Genomic DNA, 16,602 nt, shown 5'->3' with positions numbered 1-16,602 from the left:
CATGAAGAGTGCTGAATCATGTGAGGGGAAACCCAGAAGACAGGAAGTGTGGGGATTTTTGTCCTGTGTTATATACAGCCTGTGCTCTGTCAAAATAACAGTGAAAATGGCAATACAAGAAATTGTTAAACTGTCTGTAATAGGTACTTCCAAGTCCCTTCCTTGCTCAAGAAATCCATCTTTTCAAGATATAGTTCAGATTTTTTTATTTATTTTTTTTCTTTTCTAAACTGTTTCCATTACAGAGAAATGATCGAAATCTCCCTTATTACCACTTGCCTGAAATGTTATTTCTCTTTTGTTGTTGTCCAGTGAGGCACTCCAATTTCAGTTCCTTCAAGGATTTTGCAATTTAGTTTTCTTTAAAAAATAGTAATAATAATAACTACTCAAACATTTTTCCTTAGATCTCCTGTACTAAAGAACTACTTCTAGGAGTGAATTAAGCACAGAAAACCCATGTTTCCCATTATATCTAGGCAGCTTTATCCACCGTTGCTTTGCTTATTGTGTATTACAGTTATAAGCAGTTTTGGGTGCTTCTTTCTGAAACTTTGCTTTTTCCTTTAAAGACTGTATTATCTTTTGTTTGCTTTTCTGTTTATAACAGAATGTAAATTGTGATTTGGCAACCAGAAGCTCATAGTAATTTTAATAAGGTACTCTTTTTATTTAGGGTAAAATAGGGTAAGCTTTTTATTTGCTTATTTATACTTTCTTTCATTTTTATATAGTTTTCTTTATGTACTGCCCTATATTTTTCTTAAAGAAGCAGCTGACAGTGTCTGTAGTTTTCCCTCTTAGGAAATCACTAACAATTTCCTTTCTATAACTGAACAGTTACTCTCTGTAGCTCTCAAATTCTCATTCCATGAATTGAAAACAAGAGTATTTTTGTCAATAAGCTGGATTTCTAATTTCTTCTCTTGCTGACACCATTTGTCAGATTAGATTATCAAATGTGTCTAACCTGTATGAAAGTAACATGGAGAAAGTCCCGAACTATCTCATGATCAGTTATTTATAGAGAGCTATTCGTGGACACAGACTCTACAGAGATCGTTTTCAGTCCTGAAAATATCACTTTCAACTTAATCACTTCTTCAAAGTGTGAAGCTTTCTCTCTTTCAGAAGGTGAGGAAAAAACTGCATTTTCTTGATTCTTAGGAGAATTAGTACTGAAAAGAAACAAGTGTGTACACACATATTGTATTATACATATAATCAAATTCTAGCCTTTACTTGTGTGTGTTTATGCTTAACATGTTTCTCTTTCTTGATGCATGTGCAATTACAGAGCAAGACCTTGCAGTCACATGTTGCTGGATCAGGTAGGTGATGCAAGCTTGCTGTGAATTGCTGCTACTTAATTTTAAGATGTTTCTAGAAGTATTGCAAAATTTCTAAGAGCTGTGTTGACAACTTCCTTTATTTTGCTGTGCTTATTCGTTTTGCTCATTTATTTATTCTCACTTTTATTGTATTGTATTGTATTGTATTTTATTATTTTGTTCTGTGTTTTTGGCTTTGTTTGTTTGTTACTATTTGTTTATTTGTTTTTAGGCCAGCTCTCTTGAAAAACAGATGTGGAAGTTTTGATGAGGTGAAATGGTGAAAGGCTTGAGTCAAATAGAACTCCTTTGATTTTTATCTATAATGACAAGTAGTTGAATATGCAAAAGAATAGTGTGTCAGATTATCTATAAAATGTTTGCATCATAAGTAAATGTACAGGTATGTGTTAAGAATGTGGTATGTGTGTTTCAAAGGGCTGTAGATGATGTATATGAGGTTGTAATCTGGTCTTTTTTCAAGCAAACAATTTGATGCTGTTTCAATCGGAAGATAAATTTAGCACATAATGTTAGGACGTACTGTTAGCACTAACCTACAGTATTGTTTTTTACTGCAGAATATGGCTCTAGTGATAACTTTGTTGAAACAGGTTGAGAAAACATATTACCAAAAATGTTTGTGTCCTTCACCAACTGTTCACCACCTGGCCCCTGTGAACAAACTAAAGAAACATCCCAAATTTTGTTTCAGATCTGTTTTCCTGCTTGAGTGTCTGGAAGATTTAAGAGGGAAGGGCTATTTAAACTACCTCAAAATTATATTTTACTTATTTTTGCTGCTTTCCAGTAAGTAACACCAGAAAAAGTAGCTATTCTGTATGTTCATTGTGTAAAATAGAGATAAAAGCTATCGTGTGCTATTGGACTAGAAACCTTTATTATGTTCTAAACAAGACAGTTCTCTCTGCAGTGGTCCAAACTGAATACTTGGCAGAATGCTGAAGCTTGAGTTAGAGAAGTTCTGATTAAGTTAATTTAGGCTGTGCTTTGTTTCTCTTGATACTTAAACGGTGATTGCTGTTTCTATTACTCCAGACATAACCTGAAGATTTAACATCTGCATCCAATTAAAAAGCAGTGTTTTCCTACAAAGAGGTGATCCAGGTCGTGCCGATTGGCTATGTATAATTCTGTATACATACTTGATGATCATTCTGATGATGAAATCCCCACCCAGCAAGCTATTCAGGAAAGCTTACAAGATATCCATAAAATGGAAAGAAGTGCCAATGCAATAGAGGATGAAAGGTAATGAGTTACTACTTCTATTTTTGGTGGTTTCTTGGCATTATTACATGTCTGACCCTGTCTTGTGGATACTGCAGGCCACTTGTAGCTTGTCTGTTCAGAGTTCTCCCTAGAAAAGCATGCCTACCTTGTCTAAAATGTGGAATGTATGGAGCTTTCTGGTGACAGCTTGTCTAATAACTAAAAGCCTAATATCTTCATGAATGCAAGGGTTTGTTGAAGAAAAGCATATATTAAAAAAAACAACAGGTTGGTGTGGCAGCTTTTCCTCGTTTTGGTATTTAACTGTTGTCCTTTGCTAGAAAGCCAAAATTTATTGTGGCACAAGAAGACCTACAAAAATGTATTTTAATGTGTTCAACTGACAAAACTCACGCAAGTTAAAGAAATCTAATGTGGTTTAGACTTGAATGGCTTAAACTAATGTGTAATTATGAACTGAATGTCTCATTAATTATAGCACTGTAATGTTGTGTTTATGCAGTTTCCTGTGCGTTGCAAGCAAAGAACGTGAAGAGATAATTGCAGCAATCCGGACAGTTAAGTACAAATACACCACACCACACCCCTCTATATCTAGGAATCACAATGCCTCATTCTGTGTTTGATCAGCTATTTTAAGTGCAGTTTTTCTCTATGTAGTTTTGGAGAGAGTTAGGCAACCTAAAACAGGGCGCAGAAAGGCTAGCTTTTATTAAATAGGAACGCAGTAATGGAGTGGGTTCATATGTCACTCCTCTCTGAGATTGCAGTACTGGATCTCCTAGAATCAGGGATGAATGCCAGTCCTTTCTTATAAAATTAACCAACTGATTAGGATAGCAACGTCCCTAATCAGTTAATGCCTCATTAAGCAATATTTGCCACTTTGTGAGATAACCAGATTGGAATCCCATCTCTACCTGAAGTGTGCCAGAATTATTCTTATATGGGAGGCTCTTTGTCTGTTCTCTTGAAACTTGCTTTTTTTGATAGAATCACTTTACATACTGAGTCACAGAGATAGCTAAAAAAGGAGCATAAGAAGGACAGCTGTTAGGACAGTGGTGTGACAGTGGGAAGCCTTCTGTCCAGTCCTTATACACATAGCAAGTAGTTACAGAAATGTTTAGTAGAGTAAGAATCAAGACCTCAAGGCTCCTTTAGAAAAGCAGATGCAACAAGTATACCACACAATGAAGAATGTGCCTAGACTCTAGTGTCTAGTCTAATGAATATACAATTCTTTGGTAGGTAGGAAAACTTCAGCAGAAGGGATTGAAAGCAGTCTATTGCAGTACCTTATAGTTGTAGCTAATAGGAGAGCAGACTGCCTTCTTCCAGGAATAGTGGGATAAAAAAAAACAGTACAGTCAGGACCTCTACTTACAGGCTTTCTAGTCAACTGAAGTTTCCCTGCTTCTCCACAAGATATCAAATTGAAAACATAATCACTTTTGTTAATTAGAATTCCAGTAAGACTTTTAGTAGAAGCAAGAATGAGTTTCATCTCAGTTGTCAGCTTCATTTTACTTTTGCCAACCTGAATACTTTCCATACAATTTTAGTAGGACACCTGTTTGCTTAATACACTAAAATCCTCTGCACTATTATACATGAGAGGATTGTAATTTAAGTATTTTAGCTGTATTAATTATAAACAAGTGTATCCTTCAAAATGCTCTGTAAGTGTGAATCACTGATTATTCCATTCACGTAAACCACCCTTTGATAAAAAATTGCTATGGTAAGGTATGTTTGTTTTTTTTTTATTCTTGATATGCTGCTGGGATAAATATCACTCAATATACTATTTGTTTTAATTTTGTTTTATGATGAGTAATGAACATCTGTTTCAAAATATTACAGGCCAAGAAGAGGCCTTGAAGAAGTTGGTGAGGCACAGTTCTGCTTTTGAGGAAGCAGATCAGCAAGGCTGGCTTCCTATGCATGAGGCTGCAGCTCAGCTAAATAAGAACATCCTTGAAATAACTTTAAAAGGTACGGTGTTCTTTCTGGTTTTCCACCAGAGTGTTTTACAAAGCCAGATTTGATGAATAATTTCAGCTTCAGATGTGTACTGCTTTTCTGAATTTCAGCCTCCCGTGCCTTTACATGGGAACAGACCACACTAAGAGGAGAAACACCTCTCATGGTGGCAGTCAGAAACTGCTTTTTGGAAAACGTCCACTTTCTACTGCTCAATGGTTGTAATCCCAATATTAAGAATGAAGATGGAGATTCTCCTTTAGTTGTAGGTGAGTGTTCTATTTGGGGGTAGAGAGGTGAGAGAATGAGGTGAGTTTGTAGTTACATGCAGTTACATGCAGTAGGTTGCAATTTTATGTATTTGACTTATGCAGAGTTTAAAATTTTTTGGTATGAGGAGCAAAAAATGTTAATTTCAGTATTGAGTGTATTGTCTGTCTTTCTTAAAAGATATCAGGGCTTTAACTGAGCTGACATTACATGTTAGGGACTGTCACTACAAAGTTCTGAGCATTATTTATTAATTAAAGTATTGTCCTTTCCCTTACTGTCTTGACAGATGAGGCTTACTAAGATAAGGACGTATGTGGCACAGTCATTTAGTCTTTGTTTCATGTTTATGGTAATTGCCTATGATGATTAACAGAGCAGGCCAGCTCCTGACTGCAGTAAGTGCCCCTGTATGTGATCTCCATCTAGTGGAGGAACAGGAACCAGCAGAAAAGGAGGTTATCATAAAATTATTCCTAATTTATGATACCCTGAAGAGAAAGAACAGACTTGATGAGAAGTTAAACCTTTCAGCATGATGTTTCTTGGTGTATATATAGCAGTGCTGGGAACAGCTTGAGCTTTCCTGGGCTGCCACTCAACAGAATCTAGGCAACAGTCTACATTCTGGCTAATGCTTTCATTATTTTCTTACAGCAATTAAACACAATTCATATGAGGTTGCCTCCTTGTTGATAAATTTTGGAGCAAAAGTGAATTTGCAGTGTATCCACAAGAGGACTGCTTTACACGAGGCTGCCAGGCTTGGCAGAAAGGATCTGGTGATGCTTCTGCTTCGTTCTGGAGCAGATCCTGATCCTCGCAGTGGATATGGGCTCACACCTCTAGCACTGGCTGCACAAGCTGGACATACAGAAATTATGGAGCTCTTATTGCAAAAAGGTGAGACTATTATATAGGAAGAGGAGGCTTAGGGCAGAGGGATCTTGCCAATGTTATCAGTATCTGATGGGAGGTTGTTAAGAAGACAGACCCAGATTCTTCTCCTTGGTGCCCAGTCAGAGCAAGTGGCAATGGACACAAGTTGAAACCTAGGAAATTCAGTTTGAACACAGCAAAACACTTTTTTTTCTGTGAAGGATGTCGAACATTGGAATAGGTTCCCCAGAAAAGTAGTGGAGTCTCCATGCTTGGAAATCCTCAACAGCCTACTAGAGCTGACCCTGTGACAATATCTTGTTTCTGGAGGGGGACAGTGATTATTGCTGGATATTTACAGTGACCGCTGTGAAAATCCTCAATGTTTCTTTCCAGGTGCTGATGTTCTTTCACAGGCAATGGATTATTCTTCTGTATTATTTGAAGCAGCAGGAGGAGGAAATCCAGACTCTCTGAATCTTTTGCTAGAATATGGGGCTGATGCTAATGTACCAAAGCACTCGGGTCATTTACCAATCCACAGAGCTGCGTATAGAGGACACTTTCTGTGAGTTAATATAAACCAAGTAATAGTGAGACCAAAGACACTAATTTTACTGATGTTAAATTTGTAACCAATGAGTAAGAAACAGTTCTTCAACACTGGGATTGTTCTGTTGTGCTTAAAAATCTAAGAATTTTATATTCCCATATTAATACATATATTTAAATTGCATTTGAATATTGTGTTAATTTGAATGTATTGTTTGAATGTCAGTATGATACTATGTTATGTTAATTGTGTGTTGTAGGAATTAATATTATGTTATGTCAATTCCCTAATTCCTATAGGCTGTGCAACAACACAGTGCACTCGATGTCCCCACAGAGCTCTCATTGAGAAGGAGTGATTATTCTGCTAGCATAGAATGCAGTGTTTGTGAAGAGTAGTATTAAAATTTATGATTAGTAAATGTAAAATCATAGTATCCATTGCTGGCTGTTTTATCCTTAGCAATTAATGTAGAGGTACAGCATGCCGTGGTACTGATTTGGTAGATTAAGACTATGGAATATAGTCAGAATAAACTGTAAAGCCCAGCAACAGGAGAATTGAGCTATGTGAACCAGCATACTTCAGATTCCCTTATTGTCTTTGTTTTTCTCCTTCAGTGCCTTAAAGAATTTAGTTCCAGTTACTAATTTTGATGCCATTAAAGAAAGTGGAATAAGTCCAATTCACTCAGCAGCAGCAGGAGCCCATCCTCAGTGCCTCGAGTTTCTCCTCAAGTCTGGGTTTGATGCCAATTTTATGCTGGATCAAAGAATTCGCAAAGGCTATGATGACCGCCGGAAATCAGCACTGTACTTTGCTGTTTCAAATGGGGATATCAGTTCAGCACAGTTGCTGTTGAATGCTGGAGCCCTGCCGAACCAAGATCCCATCAACTGTCTCCAAATAGCCTTGAGAATGGGCAACTATGAGTTAATGAATTTACTGCTCCGGCATGGGGCTAATGTTAATTACTTCTGCAGAGTGAACACTACGCATTTTCCCTCGGCTCTGCAGTATGCTCTGAAAGACGAAGTCATGTTAAGAATGCTGATGAACTACGGCTATGATGTGCACCGCTGCTTTGATTGCCCGCGGGGGGATGTTTCCCATTCCCAGTATGTGACTGATGGATGGACTTCTACTGTTATCAAAGATACAAAGGTGAGTATATCACATGGCTCTGTATGTTGTTGTTTTACTGCTGGTATCATTCATAAAGCTAAATGAAAATGTACTTAAATTGATCTGTCAGAAACAAAAGTTTTAAACACTTTACTCATAAAATTAGGAATAGACAAGGCTTTCAAATTAAATTAACATTGCCACGAGACCTAGCTCACGGCAATAAATTATCATAATCTGTATTTTACAATTGTGAAAATACAGCTAATGATTAGCACAGAATTTGCTCTCTGGGGCAGTCTTGTCCATGCTATGAAAGCAGGAACTTAAAGACTAGCTTGTGAGCTGTACTGTATCATGTCACTAATACTGGTAGTCTGTTGTAGGGACCCACCTGATAAACCTGGACTGACCTAAGCAAGTTCCTAGATACACCTCTGAGCCACTGTTATGCAGGTTTTAAAGTCCATTCAAATGTAAGAAGCCTTTATTTAATCTGAAGATCATCGAATTATTTAGCTTGGAAGGAATCTCATTCAGCTCCAACCCCCTGCCATGGACTGGTTGCCCCCCACCTGCTCAGGCTGCCGAGAGCAGGTGGGGGACATCCATGTCCTTGAGCACCTCCAGGGATGGGGTGCCCACAGCTCTGGGCAGCAGTGCCAGTGCCTCACTGCCTCGAGTACAGAATTTCTTCCTAATATCTAACCTACATCTTCCTCTTGTAGTTTAAAGCCATTTCCCCTTGTCCTGTGACTGACTGTATAACAAGTCAGTCACCTTCTTGCTTATAATGTCTCTCCAGACTCATCTTTTCTCCAAGCTAAGCAAGCCCAGTTCCTTCAGCCCCCCTCTATAGAAGAGGTTCTCCAGCCCTCTGATCATCTTAGTGGTCCTCCTCTGGACCCAGCTCCACCAGCTCCACGTCCTTCCTGTGCTGGGGGCCCTAGGCCTGGGTGCAGTACTCCAGATGGGGCTTCACAAGGGCAGAGCAGAGGGGGACAATCACCTCCCTCTCCCTGCTGCCACACCTCTGTTGATGCCACCCAGGATACTGTTGGCTTTCCAGGCTGCAGGAGCTCACTGCTGGCTCACATCCAGCTTTTCGTCCACCAGGACCCCCTGGACATCTGCAGGGCTGCTCTCTATGAGTTCTCCCAGTATATTCTCATGCCTGAGATTGCCTCAACCTTGCACTTGGCTTCATTAAACCTCATTAAATTGGATGCCTGCTTTTCAAGTGTATCCAGGTTTCTCTGGATAGTGTACTTCCCTTTTATTGTGTCAGCTGCACCACTCAGCTTGGTGTCATCAGCAAACTTGCTGAGGATGCACTCAATTCCACTGACACAGGCATGTGGTGCACTGGGCTGGTGGGTCCTGTTTGGCAGGCTGGGATACAGATCTCTTCCAGCAATGTCAGGAAGTTTAAATTTCCTATTGAGGTTTAAGAATTTTCCTTCAGGAATGGTAGCATGTCTTTTTAAGCACTTGGGTACCAAATATATAGCTGTTAAAGATCGTTTTTGGTTCTAGCCTAGTACAAAATAACATCTCTCAGATTTTCAGATTGCACTGGAGGCTTTGATACAAGCTGTGACAGCCCCTAAAGCTCCTCTAGCAGGCACTCCTTCCTGGTGCTCTGCAGTTATAAAATTGCTCTTGTCCTGCAGAGAATGAAGTAATTTACAGAAGTATTGGATATTTTCCAATTAAAATATTTTGTTTCCATCAGTTCTGTGAAGTGATAACCTTGTCATGGCTGAAGCATCTCTGTGGGAAAGTAGTGCGAGTAATGTTAGATTATGTTGATCATGTTAACATCTGCTGGAAGCTTGAAGCAGCTCTCAAAGAACAGGAGCTCTGGCCAGACATCAATTCAATTTTAAGTAAGTATCTGATAGATTTGAAATAGCAGACTAACTGCTCTGGGATTGGGAAATTTTGTTGGTGGTATTTTAGATTTGTTTTTCTCACGAAGGTTGGTTAAGCCAAAAGTTATGTTTTGACAAGAAGGTATTTCTGAAAAGAAAATCAGTCTGTGTAAAGTAAGATAACTCTGTCTGATAGCTGTGACAGACTGTAACAGCACAGATTATGTGGAGCAGCTGAGAATTTGCAATATAACGTAGGCAATAAAATCCTCTTCAGTGGGAGAAAGGCTTTTCCCTCACCTCAAGTTGATGAAAGAACTCTAGTAAAGTAACTATCTAGAAGTGTGCAATTTAAATTCTAGCCTAGCTTAATTCTGTGTCCTTTTTATTAGAACACAGATTAAAAACAAGGACATAAAAATTCTGATTTTTAGAAGCTTCTTCAGGCTGGCAAAGAGCTGGCACCAGTTATTTGGGTTACTTTTGCCAAACTTTACTACTTAACTCTGTAAAATAAGAATAATTTGTTGAGCTAGCTGATTGTGCACATAGCTGATAAAGGCAGGGGCTGAGGTCCAGGCCTAGATCTGCCAGGGCCAGTCATCCAAGGACGGGCAGAGGCAGTAAAAGCTGGAGCGGTTTTTGATAGGTGTAGGGGAGTGAGCAGTTGCACAGAATGATTAAGGGACTCATTAATGTCAATCTCCTGGTTCTTAGCAAATCCTCGCTCCCTGAAGCATCTTTGTCGCCTGAAGATACGGGAATGCATGGGCCGGCTGCGTCTCCGTTGTCCTGTCTTCATGACCTTCCTTCCACTGCCAAATTGCTTGAAAGACTACATACTATACAAGGAATATGACCTCTATGGACCGGAAAGTTTCTTGGGAACCTCCAGTGTCAATTGCACATAATTATTCTGTATTTTGAAGGGAGCGTCGAGGAGGGTAAGACTAAAAAATTTTCTCCTTTTTTCCTTTGGGATTTATCTCATGTATACTGAGATATATATACTGAGTCTCAGTGTTCTCCTTCCCCACCGTTCCCTCAAGAAAATGGGTAGAAGCCCAAAATAGAAATAGTGGTGATCACATGCTACGTATACACTATAAAGTGAAAGTTATGTGAATGGTTATGGCCATACTACTTAAAATGCTTTGAGTGAAGATGTAAAGAACCATTACAATCACTGGTACGGCTGTGAGCCTTGCATCTGTGTGAGGAGAAAGCCCGGCATAACATGTAACCCTACTTTCAGTGCAGTGTTACAGTCAAGGCCTTCAAGTAAACAAGATGACAGCATTTCTGAAATGTTAATTCTGTATCTCATTACCAAGTACTGATACGTCTCATTCACTACGTAGTTGATTATAAGTGTGTCTTTGGACACCATAAAAGAAAGCCAAGTTCTAGAGAGAGCAGTTCTCCAGTTTCTCCTCCAGCAGGTGCAGCTACAGCTTATGGAGCATCTACCTGAAAGCAGTCACACTTGTCTTGCAGTACACATGCCTAATCTTTCAAAAAATGCTATGTATGTTAGTCTGTCTTTAAAAAAAAAAAAAAAAAAAAAAACAGAACACATGTGGTATTAATAGTATTTATTCCTTCATTATCAGTTAAGCATAGATTTTCTAGTTATACATGCATCTGTATTCACGTAGAGTTACATAGTTCAAAAGTCTGCTTTTCTCCAGAAAAATCTACAAATCTTATAAAATACAAATTTAACCGTAACGTAGTATGACCCATTGCTTTTCACATGGTGTCTGTCACGTAGTTAAGAAAACTAATGAAGCCAGTGAAAACAGGTGGAGGTACTCCTGTTAATAGTTGTGCTGGTATAGCTTCTGTACAAATGAATTCTGATGGTTACCATAACTGCAGCTCTGTACAACGTGCTACATGTTGTCATGAAACAGAGCAACACGTGCACTAAAACAGCCAGCAGAGATAGAAAGGATTTTTTCTTCTAACATTCAGTCTTTGATTGTTGCAGAAGTTATCAGCATTCCCAAGTAGAGTAACTTCCTCTGAGGAGAGCTGGCTGATATGATTAAAATAAAGAGAATTGAGATGCACTTTCCAAGAGAGAGATTCAACTGCATGTTAGAACTTGGTTTAGTGGAAAGGAATGCATCCTGTCACCAGTAACGGTACGCCCAGAATGTCACTACTAGGAAAGAAGTTCTTGTATCAGGACAAATTCCACTCAGAAAAATTCCACTCAGAAAGTTACTATGCTTAAGCTTTTACGTAACCTACAAAATGCTGACTGAAGTTTTGGCATAATACATACTATTGGTGCTTCCAAGATTAAGACACAACAATCAAAGCTGAATTAAGTAGGTATGCTATTGGAGGTCTTTAACACAGCTATTCAGGGACAAATGTGTAAGTCTCAAACATTGCAAAAAATCACTTACACTTCACTAGAACAGGACCAATCCAGAACATCAGCATAAGAATTTGACCACTCCACTGCATTATAAAAGTGACCTGAAAGATTGTACAAAATCCTTGGCTTGCAATATAAACTTCATTAGGAATACAAGTGCAATCACAATGACATACACCAACTTATTCTTGTCATGATAACTTAGATATCACTACGGCATGACAAAAACACAGCTTACTGCTTGGGTAGAAAGAAAAACCTTGGAGATTGATATACTTGCAAGAAATTCTGTAAAACAGAGCAAAGGAAAGAAAGAAAGATACCAGTTTTTGCTGTTAGACTAAATATCACAAACTCACTCAACAGAGGCAGGATTTCTTTCTTTGAGTGTGTCAGTTCTGGACATGATAAGGGACTGTGTAACAACATAGCTTTCTTCACTGGCTTCTCCTAAATTCTGTGCACCTTCTTTAATTCATCAGACTTCACCTTAAACATAAGACCAGCCAATATTTTTCTGCAATGGAAATAAATTATATCTTTATAAAAAGGCTCAGCTGCATCAGGTTTGTCAGCTGTGGTTTCGCATCCATAGAAAGAAGTCATTTGTCTGCATGTTTCTTAACTCCTAAATATTAATTGTCTGTTAGTTGGTAAGCTGTCTTGATATAATTTCCAACTTAAAATATTACAGAAATAACAGACTATCAAATCCACACTTGCTTACACAGCACACACGTTACCAGGTCTGTGTGACTAAGCGGCATATGGCTATTAACTTGTCCTCTGGTTTAGACTTCTAGAAATCTATTCACGGCCATAATTAAGTACGTGGTATTAGTTATAATGCAATGAAATGCATGCCTGTAGTTTGCCCACACTTTTTATATATTTTGATATTCACGCTGCTAAATTCATACAGAATATATGTAGAGCAGAACAACTAAGGAGCAAGAGGTGCGTGGTCTGCATCGTGTCATAAACTTAACATCCCATTACCCAAGTAGTTTCTGAAATAATACTATGTTCACATGAAGCAAATTATAGCTTCAGCTGGAAGTGCTCAGAAGACCAGTCCTTAAGTAAAAGGCAACAGGAAATATTAAACAGGCAAAATAAATTATGAGAAAGGAAACCAACCAGTAATTTATTTAAAATAACAGGTGGCGAAACCTTACCACAGTCATTCCCAGGAGAACATGAGGTGTTTAAATTACAAGTTGTACTCTCAAAATAAATATTAAGTACTCTAATTTATGTAATTAAGAAACATGTTTTCTGATGAAGTAGCTCTACAATTCATAGTTCAAAGGGTAGCAGAAAGATTTTCTGAGGGGAGGAGGACATGGATAAAACCTCAGCAGCTATTCTTTGCCTTATGGTAGTTCTATCCACAGATCCAGGTGCTCCTCCCTTTAAGTGACACTGAGTAATTCTCATCCCACTGCTAATTCATTGTAATGTTCCATTTTAACATCCTGATCTCCCACAACTTGCCCTTTGCTCCTGCAGCTTTCATCACTTTTCCAGAAGCTTTTATATCTGTCTTTTTGCTCATTTTACACCAGCAAAACTCTCCTAAACAGCAAAACAAAACCACCTCATTTCATTCATGCATGTCACTTTTTTTTGAAGTACTGCTCTCCTCATTTATTTCCCTTCTTTTCAGAAGGTTAGAAGAAAAGAATCATTCACTGCTAGTGAAATGCAACTCAATTCTATGCTGTCTGATTAAGAAAACTACATTTAATGGTATAGATGGTAAAACATGAACTAGAACTGGAATAATTCTAATCAGATATTGTTTCATCTGAAAAATTCCATAACAGCAATGTAATACATCAGATTTTTCTCTTGACTGCCTCCTCATAGTTGTGTATTTATGTCTAAAACATAATGGGGGGGTTCAAGAAAAGACAACTCAGCTCTCTGCCCTCTCTCCAGTAAGGCACCCTGTCAGCAATACCTTTTGATGAGGTTGCTGATCTATTAGCTGTCTTCCTTGTGGTGCTGTGGCTACTGCAGCTCATCTTGCTCTGACAGCTTGGTGACCAGATTCTTGGAACTGGGGACCACTGATTTAATATTTTTCTGTGCTGTTGCTGAATTAATTTATCTTTAGCATGTAATCGAGGAAGACATTAAGTAAAGTAAATTTGGTGGTTAAAGGTTGGGCTAGATGATTAGTCATCTTTTCAACCTTAACGATTTTATAAATTTGAGCTGTGCTGGCATGTTATTTCACAGAAAGTAGAAATCATCAAATTAAAAAAAAAAATCCAAGAGAAAGAAACACAAACTGAAGCAACTTGTAGAGATAAACTGGCTGCCATGCAACTAGATATAGGCAGGAAAAGGAAAGAAAAAAAAAGTATTTGCTGCCTTTCTGCATGTTTTTGTTGAAAAGAATAGAAGTAGCCTCTTACAGATGAGAATACAAGACTGGATAGGAAGTAAATGCCACTTAAGTTTTTGTTTGTTTTTAAAGCCTTAGGTGTGTACGGTCCATGTGACCTATGAAGGCAATATCTGGCCGCGGGCTGATGCCACATGGTCTGACGGGATAACAGCAAAAGCAGGTACTGCTGCAAGCTACTGGCTACTCTGAGGACAAACGTGCTGAACCAGAAGGAAGAGAACCTGAAGCCTCCCTCTTGCTCAGTCTCCCACTCCATCTCCTCTTTTAAATACTGTGAGTGCTTCCGCAGCTGCTCAACCCCTTCTGTACGCTGTGGTGCCAGTGGCACCATGAGAGCAATGTTCCTTCCTCTCTGCTGTTGACAGGAGGCAGATGCAGTTGGTTGCTGCACAGAAATGCCTATCTATCTCCAGCATAAAAAGCAAGAGGAGATTGCCTTTGTTAGCCTATGCAAAACAACTTCTGAGCAATTAAGGATAGTGTTCCTTTTTTGCACAGCCATCTAGCACAGAAGTCCTGAAATTTCTCACTTAATCAGCACCATGCAATTCTAGCTATGAAGGGCTGGGCTGAAAGCTGAAGACTAAAAATGCTCTGCAATGAACTGTAAAACACTCTTAACCATTATAAAACATCTTAGAATATATTCTTCTCTTTCTACATTTTCTGTTATGCTCAGGCCACTATTAGAGAGACATCTGTTCTACTGGAGTTTAGTATTTATAGTAATTAGTGCAAAAATAAATATTTCTTCTTACTTCAAACACGTTTTCTCTTCTGGATCAAAAGATGAATGCACATTTAGTATTATACAAAATAAATATTACACAGGGTATGGACCATGGAGTTTAGGCTTATGAGGTATAAACAGAGACTGCTTTGAAAAATGCATTAGGAGACTGACTTTAGGATGCAGACTAGCATAGTCTTTTACTTCTCTTTGCAAAATACAGTTCCCTAGAAAGACTTAAAAAAGCTTTAACTCATTTTTAGCACATGTAGTTACTGGTAGCAAGGCCTTTATGGATTCAGATTTTTTCAAGTGGTGGAATTCAATGTTTCTGCAACTTTACGCACGTTTTTATTGAAAATGAACTCAGCGCCTTATGCTCTTCTTTACACACTGGGGAAAAACCAGGAACACGGCACTTGTACGTTATATTTACTATTTGATAAGGAATTTTTTATGCATTCCTCATGCAGCAAAGTGCAACTGCATCTCTTCAGCTCTTACCTATGTCTGACAAGTATTTTCTTTTAATCTCCTGTTCAAGGAAGCCTTCCAGCATTTTAATCACAAAAAAAAAGCAGTACCATACAGTGCAGTATGAAACAAAAACTATGATCTTTCCTTCTATAACTACTGCACATCCCAATGATGTTAATAAGGATTTTTCTTTCTAACTGTTAAGAACTGTTATGTTCAACAAGTTCTATAAATCTTAGCACTGTCTTATCTGGAACCCACTTTTGTTTCCAGCAAGGTGTTCCACACACTGCAGTGTAAAGAACAAATTTCAGTACTACTCAAGTTCAGTGAGAACTTAAGTTTCATTTCCAAAGCAGTCAATTGCACAGATGGGTAAATGGAAAAAAGAAAAATCCATCTTTTTCCCTTCCTGCAGAGAATTCTTTGAGAAAACATAATTTTGAAAAAAAGAATGGTGATGCTACCATGTCTATCTGGCATACAAAAGAGGAACTGACATGAAAGTGGAAATCACTTAATTGAGAAAGAAACAGCAAGGCATATTAGGGTCTAGACATTGTGAAGTCTTTCATATAATACAACAGACCCTCCACCTACATTTCACTTCTTGTAAAACTTACTTATATCCATGATTCCAATTTTAATTAACTAGGCAACCTTAGGTTTCAGATTCCCTTTTCTTCTTTCCATCCTCTCCTAAATCGCTGTCTTCTGACTGGCTGCTGCTAAGGACTACAAACTGTCCTTCTCCACTGCTAGGGTTTGATCTGTTGGAAGCAGCTATCAGTCGGCTTTGCTCCTCTAAATCCTAATTAGAGAAAGGAGGGAGGAAAGAGAAGGAAATCAGAAAAATCATATTCAATATATTAGCTCCCTAAGTAGAAACAAAACACTATTACTAAGATTTGGACATTTGGGTTTCAAAAGCTGACAGCAGTAGGATGTCACGTTTAACGCCTCTGCATCGGTAATCCATACAATACAGCAGGTCAGAACTGAGAACCTGGCCTGCAGCCCGCTCCCTGCAGCCCCTGCCTCAGTCTCTAGCTGAACCTTCATCTCCAATTGAACTGTCTCAGTGCATGGCAGATATTTACTTGCAGCCATGTATAGGACAGTTTATGACAGGTGTTCCTTCAAGCACTGCTCTTAAATATGCCTATGAGGATGTTTTGTTGTTTATCTCCTCAGAAAAACTCTTTTGAAGAACTGTAATACAAAATTCTACAGGATCTGCACAGAAAATACTTCAGTAATGAACCTGATTCCACAACACTCTATTTGTGCTAAAGAATGTGATATTACACCT

The 16,602-nt window shown here is 38.4% G+C and overlaps 2 protein-coding genes across 3 annotated transcripts in view; one reads left to right on the top strand and one right to left on the bottom strand.

Moving 5' to 3' along the window:
• Positions 1-85: 85 nt before the first annotated feature.
• ASB14 (ankyrin repeat and SOCS box containing 14) lies at positions 86-14,356 on the top strand. 2 transcript variants are annotated; one of them, XM_085235907.1, is made up of 11 exons: positions 86-1,331; positions 2,391-2,603; positions 3,088-3,143; positions 4,452-4,583; positions 4,682-4,840; positions 5,499-5,744; positions 6,117-6,288; positions 6,894-7,437; positions 9,134-9,287; positions 9,990-10,216; positions 14,153-14,356. In XM_085235907.1, the coding sequence occupies exons 2-10, from the start codon at positions 2,476-2,478 to the stop codon at positions 10,181-10,183; spliced, it is 1,785 nt and encodes a 594-aa protein (XP_085092033.1). In that variant the 5' UTR covers positions 86-1,331; positions 2,391-2,475; the 3' UTR covers positions 10,184-10,216; positions 14,153-14,356. The 2 variants fall into 2 exon arrangements, with proteins under 2 accessions (XP_085092033.1, XP_085092032.1); XM_085235906.1 differs by having other exon boundaries at positions 86-2,141.
• APPL1 (adaptor protein, phosphotyrosine interacting with PH domain and leucine zipper 1) overlaps positions 10,853-16,602 on the bottom strand; it is a 29,128-nt gene continuing 23,378 nt past the window's right edge. The window contains exon 22 of the mRNA XM_085235904.1: positions 10,853-16,101. Within this exon, the coding sequence (XP_085092030.1) occupies positions 15,952-16,101 (150 nt within the window). The 3' untranslated portion in view covers positions 10,853-15,951. The remainder of the gene's footprint in view (positions 16,102-16,602) is intronic.

The sequence above is a fragment of the Meleagris gallopavo genome, chromosome 14 (genome assembly GCF_905368555.1).
Source record: "Meleagris gallopavo chromosome 14, MGAL_WU_HG_1.1, whole genome shotgun sequence".
NCBI classification, from domain to species: Eukaryota; Metazoa; Chordata; class Aves; order Galliformes; family Phasianidae; genus Meleagris; species Meleagris gallopavo.
This window is presented reverse-complemented; position numbering and strand designations above follow the sequence as displayed.